The sequence below is a fragment of the Acinonyx jubatus genome, chromosome A1 (genome assembly GCF_027475565.1).
Source record: "Acinonyx jubatus isolate Ajub_Pintada_27869175 chromosome A1, VMU_Ajub_asm_v1.0, whole genome shotgun sequence".
In the NCBI taxonomy this organism is placed as follows: domain Eukaryota; kingdom Metazoa; phylum Chordata; class Mammalia; order Carnivora; family Felidae; genus Acinonyx; species Acinonyx jubatus.
The window spans coordinates 85,092,671-85,118,495 of record NC_069380.1 but is presented as its reverse complement, the minus strand read 5'-3'; the positions used below and the strand labels follow the sequence as shown (position 1 = coordinate 85,118,495).

General features: G+C 35.1%; 1 protein-coding gene across 1 annotated transcript in view; it reads right to left on the bottom strand.

Annotated features, from left to right (window-relative positions):
* Positions 1–25,825, bottom strand: part of LOC128314773 (butyrophilin subfamily 1 member A1-like) — a 111,318-nt gene that overhangs the window by 5,050 nt on the left and 80,443 nt on the right. Inside the window, exons 2-3 of the mRNA XM_053218338.1 lie at positions 8,656–9,005; positions 2,316–2,597 (exon numbers count right to left, since the gene is read on the bottom strand). Coding sequence (XP_053074313.1) covers positions 2,316–2,597; positions 8,656–9,005 — 632 coding nt within the window. The remainder of the gene's footprint in view (positions 1–2,315; positions 2,598–8,655; positions 9,006–25,825) is intronic.

The window sequence follows — 25,825 nt, the reverse complement described above, 5'->3', positions numbered from 1 at the left end:
AGAATAGATAATATACTGAGTCACAAATCAGCCCTCAACAAGTACAAAAGGATCAATATCATATCACACATATTTTTAGACACAACACTATGAAAACTGAAATCAACCACAAGAAAAAAAAATTTGCAAGGACCACAAATACTTTGAGATTAAAGAATACCCTACACAAGAGTGAATGAGTTAACCAAATATTAAAAAAGAAATTAAAAACTACATGGAAGCCAATGAAAATGAAAATATGGCAACCCTAAAACTCTGGGATGCAGCAAAAGCATTAATAAGAGGTAAGAATATAGCAATCCAGGCCTTCCTAAAGAAGGAAGAAATGTCTCAAATACACAACTGAAGTTTACACATAAAGGACCAGGAAAAAGAACAGTAAATAAAGCCCAAAACCAGCCCAAGAAGGGAAATAATAAAGATTTTAGCAGAAACCAGTGATATGGGAATTAAAACAAAAACAAAACAAACAAACAACAACAAAAAAACCCACAACAACACAGTAGAACAGATCAATGCAACCAGGATCTGGTTCAATGAAAGAGTGACAACATTGATAAACCCTAGCCAGATTGATCAAAAAGAACAAGTATTCATTTTCATCCTTTCTCCTACAGTTCCCCAAACTGGCTTTTCCATGTGTCCTTTCTATGCAATTATTTTCTATGTAAACATATATGTGACCTTGACAATGTGCCAATATGACTGAGAAGGATGTGGAGCTTTTTTCTAAAGATTAAAGAAGAAATTGTGACATCTTGGATAATAAGCCAAATAGAATTCTAGGTTCTTGAGACAGAGATAATTTCAATTCACCATTTCTTTTATCTGTCAGCTAAGAACTGAAATCAGTAAAAATGATTGATATTTTCTCCATTTAATATTGTTATTTCAAAGAGGTACTGACTGAGCCACCCAGAGGCCCCAAGATAACTGCATAATTTTTAATGGATGACCTCAAACATGTATGTATGTACATATAAATATATGAGCATTTAAAAAAATATGTTATCACTATTCTGGTGTATGTGTTTCTTTCACATTTTCAACCTGAAGTTCTCTTTCTAATGATCTTAAACCAATGTGACCTCCCAAACTAAAGCACAATATAAATGACACTTAAAAGGTCATACAAATTTTAATTCATTTGTATGTACAAAAATATTTTGAGGCTCAGTATTTTTCTAAGTAATGGGGATATTAAAAATAGATATAGTGGGGGCGCCTGGGTGGCTCGGTCGGTTATGCGGCCAACTTCGGCTCAGGGCATGATCTCGCGGTCCCTGAGTTCGAGCCCCGCGTTGGGCTCTGTGCTGACAGCTCAGAGCCTGGAGCCTGTTTCAGATTCTGTGTCTCCCTCTCTCTGACCCTACCCCATTCATGCTCTGTCTCTCTCTATCCCCAAAATAAATAAATGTTAAAAAAATAAAAAAAAAAAATAGATATAGTGTCCTCAGGAGTTTATATTCATTCGGGAGAAATAGTGAAACATACAATCAAAATAATGTATGAGTAAAAAGGGCACTTAACACAGAATGGGTTGAATAGGAAATCTTAGTTACAGGTAAATAGAAGAAATGTGTCAAACAGTTTACATGGGGTATTACAGGAATGTGTTTAGAGAATTAATGTGGGGTAGGAGGAATTGGAGACAATAGAAAAGAACAGTGAAAGATGAAGTGGGACAGGTAAGAAAGGGCAAGAAATAAAGAGTGTTGTTGACAGCCTGCAATACTTCAAATAAAGATATTTGCATATCCAGGAAGTTGGGTGAGATCATTTGGGCAAGCTATTTCTTTGAAGAATCACTTTGGATATGGATAAGGAGTAGACTGGAATGTCTGAGCTCTTCTCTACCTGTGATATTAATTTTATGAGGTAGACTATGATTATCCCAATTTAGCTGATGGGAACTGAGCACATACAGGTCAATACTTACCAAAGACCATGAAGCTGCTAAATGGCACTGTCAGGATTCAAATTCAATTTGAAACATGGGAGAAAACAGAAAATTGTGAAAATAAACTTTCTCTAGGCAGTAGGATTAGGAGAAATTTAGGAGGAACTTTGAAAGTTTCTTCAAAAACTTTATTAACTTTTGAATACTTTTGTGCACTGATATATTCATTTGTATAAAGTAGAATGACGACATTTCTACCACAAGACAAAATATTAATTTTTCCAAGTTCTCCACATTGAGTTAGAAATGGATAAACTAGAATATTCTTCTAGGTCTGTCAGTCATAGCTCCTTGCCAGTAAGACCTTCATGATCAGCATTGATCTCTCAAGATACTGACTTTGGAGGGAACTGACCTGTCATGGAGATATGCACCTCCTTCTCCACACTGAGTATTAGGTTCCTTATAACACAGGACACATCTGCTCTTGAACTTGTATTCACTGTGATAGATGATTCCACATGAAACAGCCCATTTTCTTCTATTCTCTTTGTCTCAGAGGCTGGTGCCAAGCGCAATCCTTGAAAGTCCCTCCATTGTACTTCAGGCTCTGGAAACCACCCCATGGATCTGCAGGTCAATTTAATGCCACTCTTACTGCCAGGCTGTAGATGAATATGAGGAGCCGTACCTGGAACTTGGACAGGCAAAGAGAGACAGAGAAAGTAAGCATTTGCAAGAGTTTTGTTGCCATTTTACCTTTTATTTAACTTCTATGAAAATAAATTTTCTTATTTATAAAAGTAGTAGTTAGAAGAATAACTAGCCACAAAGAACTTTGCAGAAAAAATCACAAGTATTAACATTTAACAAAACACCCACATACCAAGCATGTCTATATTAATTGTTCTATTTTACTACCTCCCAGCTGAAACGTTACTATTTTATCTGATGATTTTTGAAGTTGTTGGGTAGAACATCCTGCCAATACATTTGCAGCCTCTAAAGTTAAAGGAGCACATCAGTTGGTGGTTTTCTGTAGCAAATTGCTAGTTATTTTCCAAATGTATTTTAAACCTTAATTTAAAGAATTTTTTTTTCATTTTTTACATTTATTATTTTGAGAGAGAGAGAGAAAGAGAGCATGGGAGGGATAGAGAGGGAGGGAGACACACATTCTGAAGCAGGCTCCAGGTTCTGAGCTCTCAGCACAGAGCCCAATGCAGGACTCAAACTTTCAAACAGTGAGAACATGACCTGAGCTGAAGTCAGATGCTTAACTGACTTGACTGAGCCATCCAGGCACCTCTTTAAAGAAGTTATTATACAGCTACCAATTTGGATTGAATATTTTGAGGAATAATATAAGTTTTAACTATACATAGGCCAGTGTAGTTTAAGACTGTATATTACAAACCCCCTCATATTTAGGAGTGGCCTTGATATGCTGGTGGAAGTGTTATGAAAGGGAAATTATTTGTGTGCCTTCTAGAATATTTCCCTCAGTGAAAGGAGATACACTTATTTTTTCTCCCTCTCAAGGGCTGGAGCACAGAAAGTGCCTGTGTGTCATCTTCAAAAGTGAATTATGTGGATATGGCAAAATATCAAGATAAAAGAAATATGTAAACCTCACAGTGTGTACCCACTCTTCCAGCTCCAGCTCCTTTCTCCCTGTAGCTCAGAAGAAAAGAAACTCTGGTTTAAGCTACTATATATTGCAGTTCATTGAATAGGTGTGTAGCATTCCATACATTTCTATGTATAGTAACTAATACAGTCTATAACAAAAGAAAATATAAAATTTACTGGGATAGGCCTATCCTTGTTTTGGGTTGAATTTTGTCTTCTGATAAGATATTTTCAAGCTGTAACTGCCAACATTGGTGCCCTTATTTGGTTACCATTCTGTATATGCAATTAGTAAAGATGAAATTATACTGGAATTGGTGGGTCCTATTCCAAAATGATTGTGATCTACATAAAAAGAAATAAATTTGGATACAGAGACACAAGGAAATTGGCCCTGTGAAGATGGAGGCAGAGATTGGAAAGACCCCAAGAAAAGCCAAGGAATGTCTGAGGCCACCAGAAGCTGGAAGAGGCAAGGAACAATTCTCTTTAGATGCTTCCATGGGTCCATAACCCTGATGACACCTTGATTGTGGACTCTGATCTCCAGAACTGTGAGAAAACAAATTTCTGTTGTTTTCAGGCTATCCAACTTGTGGTAATTTGTAATGACAGTCCTTCTATGAAATTGATGACGGAAAATTGTCTAATGTCATCTGATATTGCATGGATGGTCAGATCTCAAAGAAACACCATGAGGTGACTAGTAAATAGTGTGTCAGGCTAGTGATGACTTAGATGGCACAGTGGTACCCTCCAGTGCCAGTAATGATACATGGTATTTTCAGAATACAATGGCTTTGAGGATCAGTAGAGCATCAGGTGTGAGGATAAGCTCTTGAGTCAAAGGATTACACTTGTACTTGCTGGGACTAGCGACCCAGTGTATCTAATGACTCAATCTCTCTGTGCCTCCATTCCCTTTTTGCAAAACCAGGATAAAAAGAGTCTCAATTCACATGATTTGTGTAAAGATTACTCCATATAAAGTGCTTACTGGGTTGTAAAAATAAATATTATTCATCTTTTTAAATTATATATATATATATTAAAAATAGGTTTGTATATTTTGAGAGAGAGAGAGAGCAGAGGGCAGGCAGAGAGAGAGAGATAGAGAGAGAGAGAGAGAGAGAATCCCAGGCAGGCTCTGTGCTGTCAGCATGAAGCCCAATGCAGGGCACGAACTCACAACCTGTGAGATCATGACTTGATCTGAAACCAAGAGTCGGATGCTTAACCGATGAGCACCCAGGCACCCCAACATTATTTATCTTAAAGAAGTAATTAATAAAGAATACAAATAAAAGAAATATTTCATTTGCCGGGATCATTTCACTTGAAAAGCCATCCCATTGTATTTCATGTATTTAGGCTACCTGCTAAGAGTTGAAGGGAAATGTGATTTTGGATGGGCATTTTCTAAAGACAGGATTATAGTTAGCAGGCCCTTGTAGAAACACAATAAGTGTTTATTTCATTTATGATTTTTTGGAGAGAGAAGAGTAAAGTTGTACTTTGAATTATGCCATTCTTTTTGTCTTATTAAATGTTGGGGCTAAGGGTAGAACACAACTTTTTGATCCAGTATCAATTAAAAATAGGAGTGGGAATTAGGGGTGATGAGTATGGATAATTTTACAGGCTTCAAACATGTATTCCATGTGTTGCTTTGGCCATTAATGTTGTCTTATGAATGATCAAGTCAGGACTGAAGGATCAAAGTGGAGAAAAGACTGTCAGTAAGAGGAAAATAGGTCACCATAGTTCTCCTACTATTGTGCATTTCTAGCTGGCATACTTGAGGCCTGGATAGTTTCTGATACAGCACAGGCTGACTTTAATACATTCTTTACCTATTTGAGAGTCTGGAATTTTTATTGTCTTATGACCATTGCAGGGAGAGAAATCCCATAGTTTTCACCATTATGAGACCATCTGATTGTGTCACCTAATATAAGTGCCTTCAATTTTATTTCCTATCTCTTAGAAAATATTTTGGTTAAGTTTCAACCTATATTTGTGGTTGCCCTAATAGTTATTGATTGGTGGATTTGCTTACCTGTACTCTATAAGTGTCAAACTAGTCAGATAATAGAGGGCAGTGATGCTTATTGATTTCACGTAAAATTTAATATAGGTGTTTACTGAAGTTGTGGGTTCTGCAGAATTTTTTTTACCCAGAACCTTCTAGATATATAAAAAGAATAGGGAATGAGTTAAATCTGTTTTGATTCAAGATATAGAAGAATCCTTTCTCAAGGAGATAGTATAGGACCGTGAAGCTGCCTGCAATGACTGCCACTTCTTTTAGGAACTGATTAGTAACTCTGGGGAAAATGTCACTCCTCCAGGAAGGAAAAATACATCAAAGAAATGCATTCCAGAAATCACAGTAACTAAGGAAGTCACAGGAAAATATGAGGTATCCAGCTAGAGAAAATGAAGAACTTGGTCTGAAGATCTGGCACAAATGAAAACTACAAGGCCAGATAGCACCAGATGATTAAGGAGCATAAGGCAAGCTGACAGGGTGAAAGCCCAGTCCCCCCCCACACACCAGGTGGGATATGTGTGATATTCCTCAATTACCCCTGGATGCCAAAAAAGAAAAAAAAAGGAAAGGGAAAAACAAATATTTAACTGATAGAGATCATAGTCCTTCAGGATTTAAGTCTCCATCACTTCTCCATAGTGACGTGGGAAACAAAGGCAGAAGGAAATGGCAGATAGAACTAAGTTACCTTATAACCTGCAGCCTATTGACAAATACTTGGGGCTGGCAGAGTAACAGGTTTCTCCAGGAACTCCTTTCTGTCTTAATGTTAATGTTTTGCTAGAGGGAAAAACAACGTTAGCCTGACAATAGCTAGGCCTCCAGTATCCTGTGAGTCTTCTTTAGCATATGAAAATCTCACTGGAAACTTTCCCTGGACTCTACCTTTCCCAGCTCCATAGTATATAACCAGTGTCTCTTCATGGTCCCAGCACATCTCTTTCTGACCATGGGTCCTGTCCCCGTGCTTTAATAAAATTACCTTTTCACACCCAACACGTCTTCAAGATTTCTTTCTTGGTCATTGGCTCTGGACCTCATGAACCCCACTATCATGCCAAAAAACCTCATCACCAGACACTACATTACAGTGATATGGTATTGGGCATAAAGGGATCTTTCCCAGGAATAACTACAGAAGGTCATGGATAATTCAACTGGAAGAGGTAAGAGGATTGAATTGTATAGGACTTTATTTTTCTGATCTATAATAAATGAGGATAGTAGATTCAAAAATGGTATGACTCCCATATAATCAACAAAATGTGGTAGAAAAAGCAGCCCACCTACATTTAGGGAGCACAGAAGTAATTTGGGGGGAAAATTCTGGATTCCTACAAATTTAGTTGTGATTACTTATTATCTCAATATTTATATACAAGTTTGTATTATAATAGGCCAAAGGGTGACACAACTTCTTAAGAATTTAGAGGTACATCTCCTTTTATTAATTTTGAATGTGAAATTTTTATATGAAAATTTTTTACTTAGTTGGAATATAAAATCCACATATTTCTACTGCCTATACTGAACAAGAGAAAGGGAACCAAATTTCTTTGAGTGTTGTGGGGCTTCTGGGCTTCATAAAAAGATGGGTAGAATTCAAGAGTATTATTTGTAATATTTTTCCACATTGTAAATTAAAGAAGTTGGCACAGGCTTTCTCATAGTTTTATTAAAAAAATGTGCTTGGTTAGGAAACACCACTTTTCTTGCATATATGATTGGGAAAAATCAATAAAAAGATGCATTAGAAAACTTCATGTTCTTGAAATAAAAGATTATAAAGGAGATTCTAGAAATCGTGTCAACAAATTAACAATTGTTGAAGCTCAAAACGAGGATGTCACACTAAGAATGAGAAAGACCGCATGTGATTGGACTATTCCCAGGGTGGGCAGCAGCAAGGTGCAGAAAACCTAGCCTGAGGGCAGGCTGCTCAGATTCTTTCTGCCTCTTTTTAGCTCCTTCTGAGAGTTAGAAGATAGTAAGAATCATTTCTGGGTGTCTTCTCCATTGAACATGTGGGAGATTCAGGAGAGAAGCATCAAAGGAAAAGACTTCAAAGAAGAAGGGCTGGAGAAGGTGCAAGGCCTTAGGATATGTTTACACAGCTGAAAGCAGCTGAGGCACATAAGGAATGCCTAGAGCCACTAACATCATCCAGGGCCAGATCTTCCTTCACACCTGACCCTTCCTAGTGTTATAGAAGCCAATTAACTCTAAATTCAACCTTTGAGTTGAATTTGAGGAAGAGAGAGGGGGAGAGGGGGAGGGAGATAGAGAGGCAGAGGGAGAGGAAGAGGGGAGAGGGGAGGGGGAGAGGGAAAGGGAACAGGGAACCGGGTAGGGGCAGACAGTGAGGGACAGAGAGAGAATCCCAAGCAGGCTCTGCACTTACAGCACTGAGCCCGACGTTGGCTTGAACTCACAAACCAGGAGACAGATCATGACCTGAGCCAAAATCAAGATTTCACACTTAACCAACTGAGCCACCCAGAGTTCCTGGGAAAAATAAGGTTTACATGCGAAATGCAAAATCTTACACCATACATAAAAATTAGCTACAGTTGGATTAAAGATTTAAATCTAGGACCTGAAACTGTGAAACTCCTTAGCTTGAAAAGCTAAACCATTAAATTGATTAACACACTTGGTTAGCTGACTTTATGTGCGTAGTCTTTAGCAATTATCCTAATGAAAGGAAGATTCATTCTGGAGTCGGGGCCTCATTCCAACTTGAATTTGAGAACCTTTACTTAACTGCACTTTGTTTGAGAACTCATCTTTTGCGACTCCGGCCATACACCCTACAACAAGAACATACTATAATCCCTATTCTTTCTTTTCTTTGAAATAATTGTGTTGATAAAGAAAAGATGAAAATGTGTATCACTACCACCCAAGAATGTTGGGACACTGATTAAATTAGATTTACATATTTAACTTTCTTGGCAGTAAATAGTGTTTGTATAGATTTACTCATATCTATCCATATACACCAATACTTTAGACTGCTGATGGAAAAAATAATGCAATTTGTGTAAGAGTTTTCATTGAAGAGACTCACCTGTGACCAATAATTTGAATTTTGCTTCGTTGTAGAAAGTGGAGCTTTCAAAGAAATATGTATAATCCCCACCATCGGAAGGTTGGGTGGGTTGGATCCTTAAGGCAACATGACCTTTGGTAATATTCTCCTTCAGGAATTCTGTCCTCCTTTGGTACTCTGGCACTTGCTGCTCCAAACTATCCCGGAAATTCCTATATTGATGCACCAGGCCTGAAGGATAATTTTGAAGAATAATCTCAATTCCATGTTCTGAGCATCCATTGATGGGCTGAGGTGATAGGAAACCACAGCCTCTTCCCCAACCAAGGCAATGACTGGTGTTCTTGGTCCTATTACCTGGAATTGTCCTGGAAATAATTTTTAAAACAATGGAATCAACACTGAGACCTTGAAAAGCATGGTTGTGAGCATCTGGTCAGTAAAAAAATTAGACCAGTTTAATTAACATAGCAAGCTGTAGCCAGTTAATGAACAGATTTAAAACAAAGATGCTCAAATACACTGTTAGCATAAGGGATGATACAGGACATGATGCCAATGTGCAACACTCATAGGTACTTAACCAAAATTTAATTGTGCTTTCTTTTTTCCTAGGATTGGATTTCAAATTATATAAATCTCATTGTGTGTGTCTTATAAAAATTCCATGTGTTATAAAATATAATCATCGTTTAACATACGAGAATATTGAGTCAGTCAATAACTAATGATTGATTCAGTGATTAATAAATTGAGTGAGTGAATGATAAATTGCCACTAAATACTTATTTAGAAAGGCAAGGGATTAAATTCTGTTAGTAATACCCAATGTTTCCTTGCTTTAAACCATGTATTATCTAATACAATATAACCTATAATGAAATGTAGTGTGAAATATTAAAATTAAGTGTTTATGTTAAGAAAACTCAGAACACTATATATAATAGTTTCCCATTTTAGAACATAAGTATGAGATCCTGTGTACAACATCAATTTCCTAGAACATTACTGTAAATTCTCTCTGAGTATAGGCATAACAAGTAACCATAGGTTAAATACCAATCTTAAAAAATAATTTCTACCTGGTGTAAATCTTTTAGAGAGCTACATAATATTTTTCCAATATTGAAATTAAAATATTTATTTTTAACGTTTATTTTATTTATTTATTTATTTATTTATTTATTTATTTATTTTGAGAGAGAGAGAAAAAGAGAGAGAGAGAGAGAGAGTGGGAAAAGGTGAATAAAGAGGGAGACAGAAAATCCCAAGCAGGCTCCATGCTGTTGGTGCATAGTCCAACACAGGGCTCCACGTTGGGCTCAAAATCACAAATCATGAGATCATGACCTGGGCTGAAATTAAAAGTCAGGCACTTAACCACTGACCCACCCAGGTGCCCCTCAAATATTTCTTTCCTAAGGATGTAAGGGTTATCATTTTGAAATGTCAACATCAAAAGTTTAGCAACATTTTCACTCTGTATCTGTGTATGTTTAACTTAGGCATACATGGCTTTAAGTCCTAACTGCTCACATGTCATAAATGTAAGTAAAGTTCTATTTTCCCTTTGGATAGAAGCAACTAACTAGCACAGATAACCACCTCAATAACTAGTTGAATTTAAAATGAAAATTACTGTCAAAATATTTTACTTAAAGACAAGTTTTTTATCATATATTTTGAGATGTATATATAAGAGATGAACCATCTTGGCTCGAAAAGTGGGTGAGGTTTGTTTCTTTCTTGGAATCTTACTGACTGCTTGTCACATGACCAAATTGATTACAGAGTGCTTACAAAGTCATTGCATTCTGGTTTGTTATTTATTATTATTATTATTATTATTATTATTATTAAAGTTTATTGATTTTGAGAGGGAGAGAGCATGAGCAGGGGAGGGGCAGAGAGAGAGAGAGAATCCCAAGCAGGCTCCACTCTGTCAGGGCAGAGCACAACACTAAGCTTGATCTCAGGAACTGCGAGATCATGACCTGAGTCAAGATCAAGAAGTGGACGCTTAACTGACTGAACCACCCAAGCGCCCCTAGTGCTTGTTGTTAATAAAACCATTCATTTCTTTTTTTTTTTTATTGAGGAATAATTTACATACTATGTTGTATTAATTTCAGATGTATACCATAGTGATTTGATATTTATATATGTTAATAAAATGTTCACCAAATGTGTCCTTGCCATCACCATATAAGGTTGTTAAAATGTTGGCCATATTCCCTATGCTATAAATTACATCTCCATGTCTTCTTTTATAACCGAAAGATGATATATCTTAATTCTCTTCATGTTTCATCCATTCAATCATCCCATATCTGCCAACAACCATCAGTTTGTTCTCTGTAAATAAGAATCTGTTTCTGGGTTGTTTGTTCATTTATTTTGTTTTGTTTTGTTTTGTTTTTTGTTTCTTACAATCCACTTATAACTTCTATCTTATGGCATTTGTCTTTCCCTGCCTCACTTATATCACTTAGTATAATGATATCTGTCTCCATCCATGTTGTCATAAGTTTCAAGATTTTATTCTTTCTTGTGACTATTATCCCATTGTGTGTGTGTGTGTGTGTGTGTGTGTGTTTGTATCTTCTTTCTTTATCTATTTATCCATTCACAGACATAAAATGTTTCCATATCTTGGCAATTGTAAAAGAAAAAGCCTGCATTTAATATAGGAACACATATGTCTTTTCAAGTAAGTGGTTTTGTTTATCAAATGCTTAGAAGTAGACTACTGAATCATATGGGAGTTCTATTTTTTTTTAATATTCTGAGGAACATCCACATTTTTTCCATAGTACTGTACCTTTTACATTCCCACCAAAAATTTGTGAGGATTTCCTCTTCTCCACATCTTCACCAACACTTGTCATTTCTTTCTTTCTTTCTTTCTTTTTTGTTGATATTAGCCATTCTGGCAGATGTGAGCTAGTATGTCTTTGTGGTTTTATTCGTATTTCTGCAATAGTGATTTTTAATAACTTTTCATGTGTATACTGGCCATCTGTGTGCCTTCTTTGAAAAATGTTTATCTAGGTTCTCTGCACATTTTTAAATCCATATATTTCCCATGTATTGAATTATAGGATTCTTTTTTTTTGGATGTTACCCGTTATTAGATATATCATTTGACAATATCTTTAATTCAGTAGGTTGCTTCTTTGTTGTATAGATTGTTTCCTTTTCTGTGAAAACCCTTTTTAATTTAATGTAGTCTTATTTGTTATTATTAATTTTTTGTTATTCTTGCCTGAGAAGATAGATCAAAAAATATCACTAAAACTGATATAAAAATGCTTATCACATATTTTTCCAGGAATTTTATTGTTTTTCATCTTATATTTAAGTCTATAAACTATTTTGAGTTTATTATTTGATGTGGTGTATTGAAGGCACTTTTTCACACTCTATGCTTTCATCCTTTATGACCTAATATATAATTAGCCATATAAGTATCAGTTTATTTTCTGGCTTTATATCTATTTAATTATCTACATATCTTTTAAAATTATTTTTATTTAATATTTTAATTTTTATTTATTTTTGAGAGAGAGAGAGAGAGCACGGTAGGGACAGCAAGAGAGAGAGAGAGAGACAGAGAGACAGAAGATCTGAAATGGGCTCTTCACTGACAGCAGAGAGCCAGATGTGGGGCTCAAACTCATGACCCATTGAAATCATTTCCTGAGCTGAAGTCAGAAGCCCTATTTTTTTTTTTTTTAGAGAAAAAGAGAGAGAGAGCATGTCATCAGGGGAGAATGGCAGAGGGAGAGAGAGCCAATCTTCTTAAACAACACCACACTCAGTAAAGAGACTGATGCTTGGATCTATCCCTTGACCCTGGAATTTTGGTTTGAGCTGAAATCAAGTGTCAGATACACAATCTACTAAGCCACACAGGCACCTGTTTCCATATCTGTTTTTAAGCTTGTTTATTTATTTTGAGAGAGATAGAGACGCCATGAGAGAGAGAGTCCCAAGCAGGCTCTGTGGTGCCTGTGCATAGCCTAACAACGGCGCTTGAAATCATGAAATTGTGAGAACATGACCTGAGCCATGAGTCAGACTAAATGACTGAGCCATGAATACACCCCTGTAAGTGTTTTTATACCAATACTACCTTTTAAATTAATATAGCTTTGTAATATAGTTTGAAATGAGGAAACATGATAGTTTTGTTTTTCTCTCATTTTAGGGGCGGGGGTCTTTGGTGTCTTTTACGATTTTATACTAATTTTAGAATTACTTCTTCTAGTTCTGTGAGAAATTCCTTTGAGTAATGTGGAATTTTAACACTATATTACATTTTATAGAGAACAGATCTTTCACCTCCTTGATTAAATTTATTCTTAGGGATTTTATTCTTTTTTAATACAGTTGTAAATAGGATTGTTTACTGAATTTATCTTTCTTAGTGTATAGAAATGCAACATATTTCTGTATATTGATTTCATACCTTGCAACTTTACCTAATTTATTTATAAGTTCCAATAGGTTTTTTGGTTGAGACATAAGGTTTTCTATATCTAGTTTCATACAATTTACAAACCATGACTGTTTTACTTGTTTTTAAATTTGGGTGAAATTTTTTGGTATAATTGCTATTGGTAGAACCTCCAATACTATGTCAAATGGAATTGCTGAGACTGGGTATCGTTGTCTTGTTCTTGATCTTAGAGGCAAAACATTCAGCTTTGCTCCTTGAATATGTTAGTTCTGGGTCCGTCATATACAAACTTAAGTTGAGATATGTTACTTCTATATGCATTTTGTAAAGTTTTTTTACATAAATGGATATTAAAATTTGCCAAATTTTTTTCTGCATCAATTGAGATGATAATTTTATTTTTATCCTTCATTTTGTTAATATGACAGCATCATGTTGTTTCATTTGCATATATTGGACCATCCTTCCATTTTCAGAATAAATCTCTCTTGATCATGGTGTATGATCTTCTTAATGTATTGTTGAATTTAGTTTGATAACATTTTGTTGAAGATATTTGAATTTTGTTCATCAGGGATTTTGGTATGTACTTTGTGTGTGTGTGTTGGGGGGTGTTGTATAGTGTGTTTTTCTATCTTGGCAATCATGATTTTTTTGGTCTTGTACAATGAGTTTGTAGGCATGTCTTCCTTTTGAGCTTTTTTGGAAGTTTGATAAGAATTGGTGTTGCCTCTTCTTAAAAGATTTTTGTGGGGCTCCTGGATGATTTAGTTGGTTAGGTGTCCGACTCTCGACTCCAGCTCAGGTCATGACCTCACACTTTGTCAGTTTGTGCCCTGAATCATGCTCTGCACTTTGAGATTCTCTGTCTCCTCTCACTCTGACCCTTCCTGACCTGTGATCCCTCTCTCTTAAAAATGACTAAACTTCCTAAAAACTAAGTAAGTAAATAAATAAATAAATAAATAAATAAATAAATAAATAAAGGCCTTTTAGAATTCACCTTTGAAGCCATCTGCTTCTGGAGTTCTGTTAACATTTTTTATCATGGACTTAATTTTCTTACTATTAAATGGTCTATTCAGATTTTCTATTTTTTCCTGATTCAGTCTTGGAAGACTCTATGATTTTAGAATCTATCTATTTCTTCTAGGTTGTTCTATTTGTTAGTGTTTGATTGCTGCAGTCTCTTATGATTCTTTGTATTTTTGTGATATCAGTTGTATGTTCTTTTTAATTCCTGATTTTTTTTTTGGCTCTCGTTTTTTTTTTTTTTTCTTGGTAATTGTGGCTAAAGATGTATTGATTTTGTTTATCTTCTCAAGGAATCAATACTTAGTTTCATTGATTCCTTGTACATTGCTTTTGTATCTATTTTATTTATGTCCACTCTGATCTTTCCTTTTCATTATTTCCTTCTGTCTACTAACTTTGGGCTGTGTTTACTCTTCTTTTTCCAGTTCTTTTAGATGTAAAGCTGTATTGTTTATTCAAGATTTTGTTTTTGTTTTTGTTTACTGAAGTGGGCCTCAATCAGTATAAACTTCCCTCTTAGAAGTGCTTTTGCTACATCCAATATTTTTTTTTCCAAAGATACTTCAGGTGATTAAATATTCTTACGTTTCTTGAGCATTGTTTTGCAGCTTAGTATAGGAACTATCCAAGAGAATGTACCATACATTTATGAAGAATATGTATTCTGCTGATTTAAGGCAGAATATTGTTAATAGATCTATTAAATCTTTTAGTCTAACATGTCATTGAAGGTCAATGTTTTCCTTATTAACTTCCTGTCTGCATGATCTGGTAAGTAGGGTGTTAAGATCTGCCACTATTACTATTGCATTACTGTCAATATTTTCTTTTGTGTATGTTAATTTTTCTTTTTATATAATTAGGTGCTGCTATAATGGATGCAAAAATAGTGACAATTGTTATATATTATTGTTGGAGCAATCCTCTCATCATTATGTAATTATTTTATTTGCTCTTGTTAAATCCTTTGTTTTAATTAAAAAAGTGTTTATGTATTTGAGAGAGAGAGAGAGAGAGAGAGAGAGAGGTTGCAAGTGGGGGAGGGGCAGAGAGAGAGAGGGAGACACAGAATCCAAAGTAGGCTCCAGACTCCAAGCTGTCAGCACAAAGCCCAAAGTGGGGCTTGAACTCATGAATTGTGAGATCATGACCTGAGCCCAAGTTGGAAGCTCAACCTACTGAGCCACCCAGATGCACCACAGCCTTTGTTTTAAATTCTATTTTGTCTGATATAAATATTTGCTACTCCTTATTTCTTTTACTCTCCATTTGAATGGAATATATTTTTCCAAGCCTCACCTTCAGTCTGTGTGCCTTTAGATCTAAACTAAGTCTCATGTAGGTAGTATATAGATGGGTCTTGTTTTTGTTTTGTTTTGTTTTGTTTTGTTTTGTTCCCCATGGAGCCATCCTATGTCTTTTGATTAGTGACTTTAATCCATTTATAATTAAAATAGTTCTTTGTAGGTATGTACTTAATACCATGTTCAGTGTTTTCTGCAATTCTCTCTTCCTTTATTGTCTTGTTATATATACTTGAAAATTGATGACTTTGACATTTTTTTAGCATTAGGATTGGATTCCTTTGTCTTTAATGCTTATTTATCTTTTACATACTTTTGGTTTGTGGGTATCATGAGAGAGGTTCATATATGAAAATCTATGTGTTTATCATACTATTTTAATTTGGTGGTCACTTAAGTTTCAACATCCTAAAAGCACATATTTTTATTCCTCACCCATGTTTTATGTTTTGATATCATATTTATTATCTGTTTATTTTGTGTATCCCTTAACTAATTAATCTAGATATTGTTGATTTTACTACTTTTGACATTTGATCTCATTACTAGTTTTATAAGTAATTGATCCACTACATTTCTTTACCACTGAATTATTTTTTCCTATATTCTATCCTTTCTAGTTATGGCCTTTACTTATCTCCTTAGAGAATTCTTTTGAATAATTCTTTTTTAAATTTAAAAATTATTATTATTATTATTATTATTATTATTTTAAATGATGGTTTAGTGGTGATGAGCTCAATTAGATTTTGTTTGTCTGGGAAACTATCTCTCAAATGCTGAATGAAAATTTTCCCAGGTACAGTATACTTCGTTGTAAGCTTTTTTTTTTTTCCTCCTGTTTTCTTTTTAGCACTTTGATATATCATGTCACTCTTTTCTGGCCTGTAAAAGTTAGCTGAGAATGTTATAGTGGTTCCTTTACATGTAACTAATTATTTTTCTCTTATTGCTCTTAAGATTCTCTCTTTATCTGACATTTTTGACATTTTAATTATATTGAGTTTTGATGTGTATCTCTTTGGCTTTATCTGTTTTGGGACTTTGTGTGTCACCTAGACCTTGATGTCTATTCCCCTCCCCCCCCCAACACCCAGGTTATAGAAGTTTTCAGCTATTATTTCTTACCAATTATTTTTCTCCCTGCTTATCTCCTTTTCATCTCTTTTTAGAACATACATAATGTGAATTTTAGTATGTTTAGTATGTCACCCCAGAAGTCCCTTAAACTATATTTATTATTTATTTATTTTTGTTTTTCAGGATTGGTGAACTCCACTCCCCTGTGTTCCAGAATGCTGATCTATTCTTCTGTATCATGTAATTTGTTGTTTATATGCTATTTTTTTTTCATTTATGTTATTACAAACTTTGGCTCTAATTGGTAATATCTTATTTTTTCTATATGTTTGTTGAGGTTTTCTCTGTGTTCATACTTTCATCTCCTGTATTTGGTAAGCATATCTGTGACCTTGATTTTGAACTCTTTTTCAGGTAGATTTCTTGTTACAACTCTTATCAAGGTGTGCTCCCTGGAATTAGCAGGCTAGAGAGAGAATTCCCAAATGTCACCTGGCAGGTCTCAGAGCAGGATGGCAGGAGGAGAAGGCAAAACATGGTTGTTGCCAGTGTTTGAGTCCCTAATGATAGCCTTTGCTCTTTAGGTAGGCACTCCAAGATGAGGAAGTGGCTGTCTACATCTATGGTCTATACAATTTTTAATATGGTATTTTTGCACTGGTTTCCATGTCAAGTGAGACTATGTGGAAGCCTTGAAAAGAAGGGTTTCATTTCCCTACATTTTTATCATTTTCCTGGATGTATTCCTTATTGTTCTTCAAATACAAGTGTTTGGGGACTGATTTTTCCTGTGCATAATTTAAGGGTTAAGATGCCTTATGTGGAGCTCGGAATTATTATTTTCATGGACATCTCTTACCTTTGAGATATTTCGTAACTATGGAATGCCTTACCTGGGGTGTTTTGCTTTTTTGTTTTTTCATTTTTAAGATTGTATCTTTCCCTCTTGTATCCCACGCAGTTTTGTCCCTTGTGAAGGCTTTTTCATCCAGCTTCTAGGTCTCCTTTAGAGGAATTTATTCCATATGTAGGAGGACATGAGCTCAGGATTGTCCTTTGACACCTTTGCTTTTTATGTGTTTTATAGCTTTGTGAAGAATATATTCTGTGTTGGCAGGCAAATTTATTTTTAAGTATTTCCCCAAGAGTAATCAAAATTTTCTCTACTATTTTTGTATGCAAGTAAACTCCATATATAAAATGTCTCAAATTCCAACAATGTCCACCCCCACCTTTTAAAACTTTCTTGTCATGAACTTGTGAAGAGGATTAAGGTTATTAGGTATTATGCCTTATCCCCTTTTTGACTAATTGAACTTCTTCACTTCTTATTGTAGTTAAAGATGTTCTGCTTAGAAGTAATGTGCCTGTTTTTGTACAGTAAGAGATACAAAGATAATAAGAAAATCATCTATTTGATCAAATTTAAAAAAACAGAAAAAGTAATTCTATCTTTGCAGAACCTGCTTTTTTTCATGCAGTCAATATTTAATTCTAATAGAGTCCCTACTCTCTTCAGACAGTACTTAGAAATGCATAGGATTCATCAGAAAACAAATCAGGTATCAATCAGTTAACAAAATAAAATTCTTCTCTTTCAACATAAATCCATTCAAATTTAGTTTTTGAATACTTAATGTGTAACACTATGATCAAACTATGAAAAAAGCTGATAAATGGTAAAAAAGAGCAGTTAGGAATTTCATTGCTCTTTACAAAACTCAATAGTATATGCCTTTTATGGCTGTAGGTATTACTTCAAAAAGGATTCTGATGGCATACATTGGAAGGATAACAGAGGGACCTGATAGATGAAAGGGGGAAAAGAAGCTTCATGAAAAAGATGAGACAAAGCACAAAGAACAGCATGATCTGTATGTGTCAGAAATTGTCATGGGAGCTAAATATACACCCATAGTTTGCCTCGTCTTTGGGATGGTGGGCACTTCATCACTCTTGAGCCAGGAAATATTTCTTTGCATTTCTTTAGAGACACTGTCATATTTCCATAATCAAGACTCTTTTATCTATAAATCCAGTAGTAAATCCTTCTCATTTTTTTTTCAACGTTTATTTATTTTTGGGACAGAGAGAGACAGAGCATGAACGGGGGAGGGGCAGAGAGAGAGGGAGACACAGAATCGGAAACAGGCTCCAGGCTCTGAGCCATCAGCCCAGAGCCCGACGCGGGGCTCGAACTCACGGACCGCGAGATCGTGACCTGGCTGAAGTCGGACGCTTAACCGACTGCGCCACCCAGGCGTCCCAATCCTTCTCATTTTTATTGCGAGCCATACTTGGCTTCCTACGTGAGTGTCTCCATATAGTCAATCCTTCCTGTTAGTGCTGCATAAACAATGGAAGACTGAACAGCTTGATACTTGAAAGCAAAAACAAGGAGTGAGAACCAATTAGGCAAGGTAAGCCTATTAAGAATTAAGTAGGATGGGTGCGGAGCACAAGCTTTCTGCCAAATAATGGGGTATTTCTGGGATATAATTAGCATGTGAATCTTCATGAAACTTAAGGTACATCATGGGCTTTATAGCACCTCAGATCATCAGGGCATTACTAATTAAATGGTACATAAAACTCAAAGTTCATTGGTACATTTAATTGCCAAATTATATCTGAGATGACGAGATTGGGAGACTAGACTTGGGTGCTTGTCACATGTGCCATTTGGAACTGGAATTTCTGACTCAGATATAATGAATTTTATGTTATATGAGCCAAGTGACAATATATGAGATCTCCAAAGGATCCCTTAAATAATTTATTGATGGAGAAAAGTTGAGTTTAGTACCATCTCAGTAGAATCTTTACTGTAACTAAAAAAGGGAGGTGAAGAATGTTACACTTTCTATGCACTGTCCCAAGGGCTGAGTGGGTTGTATTTCTTTTCATTCTTGATGAAGGATTCCGGAGCCATCTTGTGATAGTCTGGAAGTAAAGACAACTAACTGTACCATGACATTCTGCTCTTCTTGCTTATAACCCCCTTCTCACAATTCCAACTAAATTAAAGGCTGCTGAATATATGGAAATAACTGGTAATCTTACATGTATTAGGTAAGATGATAAACTACATCTCTCGGTTTATCCTACTGTTCCTCATAATTAACCACTGTGGCAGACACAAACATACAGCTGAATTGCCATTAGGTCAGTGTCAAAGTTTGTGACATTAAATGATAATGAGGCTCTCTTGTAGGTGGACAGAAATTATTCAAGGAAACTTAAGACTTTAACAATAAGTTAATTTAAAAATGTTTGCATAGAAATAAAATAAAATAGTTAATTAATAGTTATCAATGGAAGAAATTTTCACGTGGGATCAGTGTGGTTATTCAACGTGAGTACTTCAGAAAAAGAAATGGGAGACATAATCCAGTGTTAATGCAGGTAGATGATCCTGTATGAACATCTTTAACATCAAAAATGTTTTGTATTATTGGGGTGCCTGGGTGGCTCAGTCGGTTAAGTATCTGACTCGGTTTTGGCTCAAGTCATGATTTCATGGCTCCTAGGATCGAGCTCATGTCTGCTTCTGTGCTGAGCACAGAGATTCTCTTGAGATTCTCTCTCCCTCTTTCTTTGCCACTGCCTTTCTCTCTCTCTGTCTCAAAATAAACAAACATTAAAAAAAAGAGTTTTGTGTTCTACAAAGTTTTCAGCAGATATATTTATTATTTCCTAAACCATAAGAAACTTAACAATTTAAAAATAAGCCTATGAGTTCAAAAAACATTGCAAAACCACTTATTAAAACCAATAAAATAATTGGTTGCTAAATCAAGAATTTAGAAAATTAAGACATGTACATTTTCTTCCACCAATCATTTGAATGTTAGGTTCCAAAAATTAAGTCTCTGCTTTATTTATTTATTTTTTCCTACACACAGTTACTCCCACCTTCTCAACAACCCAAGAGATGATTTACTAAAAGCCGCTTGGACATATACCTGGAAAAAATTCATTAACAATATTTTTTCTTCCATTCCATGAGCATTCAATGTTTTTTCCCATTTTTTTTTTGTATGTCATCTTCAATTACTTTCTTCATTGTATTTTAGTTTTCAGAATACAGGTTTTTTTTTTTTTTTACCTCTATTGTTAGCTTTATTCCCATGTATTTTATGGGGTTTTGTGCACTTGTAAATGGGATTGACTTCATTTCTCTATCTGCTGCTTTATATTTGTAGTATAGAAATTCAACAGACTCCAAAACCATTAGAATTTTCTGAGTGATACAAATATTGTTTAATATTTATAACAAGCCCTTTGACAATACCTGAGGTTGTGGTATTGAGGTGACTCAAGGTGGGGCCCCTTGATAGCTTCAGGGTAGGGATTTGCCCACAGAGGACCAACAATGTGATTAGAATATTAGAACTATGTACTTTAATCCCATCTCCAACCTCTGAGGGTGATTGGGCTAGAGTTTTCCAATTACCAATTGTCAATGATATTAATCAGTCATGCCTATATTCTGAAACTTCCACAAACATTCTAAAACTATGAGACTATAAGAGTCAGTGCACACATTGAGGTCTTTGGTGGGTGGTCTGCCTGGACAGACATTGAACCTCTGTATCCCTAACACACCCTATATCTTGCTCCACTTATTTTTCTGTTTGGCTGTTCCTGTGTCGTATTCTTTGTGTAAACTATAATTGTATGTATATTTCTTTCCTGAGTTCTGTGAGTTGTTCTAGATACTAACCAAAACTGAGGAAAGTTATGGAACACCTGAACTTTTAATCTTCCTGACAGAATGTAGATAACTTCACAATCTCATTGGTGGCTGGTGTCTGAAGTAGGTATGGTCTTGTGAGATTAAGCATTAAGTTGTGGAATTTGCACTGATTGGGTGATTAGTATCAAATTTTACTGAATTTTTAGACAACTCACTGGCTTGGGGAATTTATTAGAGACGTGACTTGAAAATGTAAAGGATAAAAGGGCAAAAGTTATGGAAGCTTTAATTGCTCGGCTAGAGAGTCAATCAGTTATGGAAAGCAGCTTTGTTGAGAACATTTGCTAAAGGTAAAATTATCAATGGTATTTGGAAATGATGCATTAAACTTCAGGGAATGGTTCACTAGACCTTTAAGGATGTGAAAAACCACTAAGGAAAAAAAGGAAAATATGTAATTCCTTTGTTGTTACAATCAGAACTTGATGGTGGAGAAGCTTAGATTTCAGTTAGTCTGTCTTTTTATTATTAGCCTGAAACCTGATCCCAAATCCAAAAATTATGCTGGGACAAAGGAGTACCACAGGCAATCCATGTGAAGAGGAAGGACAAAAACAAGAAACTATCAAAAACAGTAGTTGTCATGTGTCATGTGGAATAGTCTCATTTTGTGGATGAGTATCATCTTGAAAAATGTTTACTATAGGGGCGCCTGGGTGGCGCAGTCGGTTAAGCGTCCGACTTCAGCCAGGTCACGATCTCGCGGTCCGTGAGTTCGAGCCCCGCGTCAGGCTCTGGGCTGATGGTTCAGAGCCTGGAGCCTGTTTCCGATTCTGTGTCTCCCTCTCTCTCTGCCCCTTCTCCCGTTCATGCTCTGTCTCTCTCTGTCCCAAAAATAAATAAAAACGTTGAAAAAAATTAAAAAAAAAAAAAGAAAAATGTTTACTATAATTGATTGTGAAAATTTTCATTTGAGGGACTGTTACTAGCTTGCTATGAAACATTGATTGTAACGATCTTTATGATTAAAGAACACAAAATACTCCTGAAACCTGAAATACCCATAGTATCTTTGGTGCTGTCAAACAAATATACTGGGTAAGGATAATAATGTCATTGAAAAATTCAATTAGCTGAAAAAAAAAAAAAAAAAAAAAACAACAGTTGATATATGACTATGTTACCAAGAGTGTGAAATGGGAGATACTCCCAGGGTGGGAATTTTCTCACCCCTATCATTGTGTTTGGTCCAACTTTAAGTGACAGTAACATCTAAGGCTATTAAGAGCATTTCTAGTGAAAAGGAGCAAGGATGATTTTAGGATTGATATCTTGTCTGAGTTCAGAAACTTCAAGCCCACAGTCAAGGAGTATATTTCTGCAGAGAGTTTTCATTAGCAATTTGCATCTTTATTCTCAGTTCTATTCTTCAATTATTTTGCAGTGATATTTCATAAAAAGAAAAGAAGGAAGAAAAAGAAAGAAAGAAAGAAAGAAAGAAAGAAAGAAAGAAAGAAAGGGAAACAAGAAACAAAAAAATATGGACAAGTCTGGATTTAGGGAGTGGGCATTTGATGCAATTAATAGTAATATGTTGAAAATGAACTTAGTTATTGTAAGTTACCTCCTATCTGAACCTTACTAGAACACCATGGAACAGAGGGAGAATGTGCAACAATAAGGTAGGGTGGACTCATTTCAAAAGATCTGCCCCAGGGTTCTTTACCCAGGCATAGAGTTCCTCACTAAGGCTTTGAGATATCAATATTTTGAAATCTTCTTACATATAGCCCATATCAATGCATGACAATAGTATAGTAATTCTTCAAAATCCAAAAATAACATTTTCACCTTCAGTTAGCTAAACTTTAAATGGAATGTAATGGCATTTTTGAGTCAAGGCTTAAATATGTACCATGGCTATATGTACTTTTGGAAGTTATAAGATGTGATTCAGTAAAACACCATAGCAAACCAAGAGAACGACACAAAGTTTAGGGAATTGAATGAAGAGACCAAGACACAGAACTTCCAAATTTATTCAAGGTATGAAAGGATAGTAGAAAGAGACCTCTATGAGTACAATGAGATTACTGATTTTGAATATATGGAAAAAGTATTATATAGAAATGGGACATAGATGAGACATTTACAGGAACAAATGATGAAAAACATGCAGTTGACAAAATGGAGGCTAATGTCAACTTCAGGAAAAATGAAAGGTAGTACATGACAGGATGCACTGTGCTAGAGCACTACTAAACTAGCATTAAAGGCATTCACATTGTCAGGTTGACACAAAAACTTAATGTGGGACTGACCTAAGAATTCAGTAAGACTTTATTAACAGAGTGTGAAAAAAGGAAGTGAGAAAAACAGAGTGTGGAATAATTCAGTTATTATTTTTCATGCTGGAAATTGATTAACAATGAGACAAGAGATTACATATTTAAGAATACAGAAACATCAGGGTCAACAGCAAGAAAAGTTGATAGAGATTAGTTCCAGAATTTAGGCAGAAGTGAAATGTAAAATTTCTGATTTGAAAATATTTTGGGTATTGTTTTACTTTTTGAAAATGTTGAATTTTACGGATGCCTGGGTAACTCAGTAGGTTAGGCTTTTGACTTGGGCTCGGGTCATGATCTCATAGTTCATGAGTTGAAGCTCTGCCTCTGCTCTGTGCTGACAGCTCAGAGCCTGGAACCTTCAGATTCTGTCTCCCTCTTTCTTTGCCCTGGCCCCACTCATGCTCTGTCTGTCTGTCTCTCTCTAAAAAGATAAATAAATAAATAAGTAAATAAATAAATAACATTAAAAAAAATTAAATGTTGATTTTTAAGAAAAAGAACTTAGGAGTGCCTGGGTGGCCCACTCTGTTCAGCTTCCCACTCTTGATTTCAACTCATGTCATGATCTCAAGGTCCCCAGAATCCAGCCCCAAGTCACACTCTTGCTTACAATCAGGAGCCTGCTTGGGATTTTCTCTCTCTCTCTCTCTCTCTCTCTCCCTCCCACTCTCCTACTCTCTTTCAATATAAATGTAAATAAAAATTTAAAAAAAATGAAAAAGAGAAACTTAAAAAAATAAAATGTTTTCATACTGTTAGGATATTAGAGATGATTATGGAACATGAGACCACCATCTAGTTAGATGTTGGTAAACCTTAATTGTAGACATAGTATTTGAGAATTATCATTTTTTTGAAGAATTATATTATAAAATGGTGATAAGTACTCAGTGGACTTAGAACTTATAATTGTTAATTCAGGTTTTTTTTAATATTTATTTTTGAGAGAGAGAGAGAGAGAGAGAGAACATGAGGAGGGGAGGGGCAGAGAGAGACAAAGACACAGAATCAGGATCAGGTTCCAGGCTCCTACTTGTCAGCACAGAGTCCAACACAGGGCTTGAATCCACAAAGTGTGAGATCATGACCTGAACCAAATTTGGATGCGCAACTGGCAGCCCCCCTGGCACCCTGGTAATTCAGTTTTTGCAATATCATCAAATTAATTCACAAGATTCAGGTATCTATCACTGTAGAGAATCTCTTGATAATTTGTTTTCTTTAATAATTTTTTTAATTTTAAGTTTATATTTTAAGTTTATATTTCAGGAAAAATTTATCAAAAAGTTATAAGGCATTGTGCCTGGACACATTTAGCTTTCTAGATGCTTCTTTTTAACATTAGGATATTTGACCAGGTCCAATGACAAAAAGAGGTATCCACTTTGAATTCATCATTTTTACTAATGAGGATGGAATTTTTTCATGTATTTTCTGATACTATTTGAATGTTTATTTTTTGAGAAATTATGTTTATGGTTTTTGATAACTTTTTCATTGAACTATGTATTAAAGAGAACTTAAATTTCATAGGTCAGCTTACTTTATATTTTGTTACAAATACTTTTTCCAATTTACAAACTTTTAATCAAAAGATTTTTCATGTTTTTGTAGACAATATATTCTAGAATACAGGACTGAGCTATAGTTTTAGAACTTTTATTTATTTTAGTTGTTGGCCAAGAATGTATATTTATCTTACTGTTCAATAGCATGCCTTTCCTTAAAATAAATGTTTATCATCTCTATTAAGATGTATTAATAATTCTTTTCCACATTTTTTTTTCATTTGAATAGCATATTTTGTGTTTATTTCAATTCACCCATCAGCTGACAATTGTATGAATTGTTGATTGGATCAATGTTTACACACATCCAGAATTTTCACATTGGAAGGGACACTGAATTTGAACAGATTAAACGCAGTTAAAGCCAAAATAATTTTAACACAATTGCAAAGGTTCTGCAGGTGCCTGGGTACAGGATAGCCCTGGAATCCCAGATTTCTAAACCATCTCCTAGCAGCAGTGATCAGAGGGCATATTAAACTGGACCACAGAATATTATTTTATTTTATTTTCCAGGCTCAGTTTTAGTAGTGTCACGTTAAGCTAAACAGTATTAATGACAAAAAAAAATACTAGTTTAATCGATTCCAGTTTAAGATAGTGCTGTAGGAGGATCTAAATTCACTCCTCATGGACACGTCAGTCTACAGCTACATATGGAGGAATATTCTCTGGGAATATATAACTGA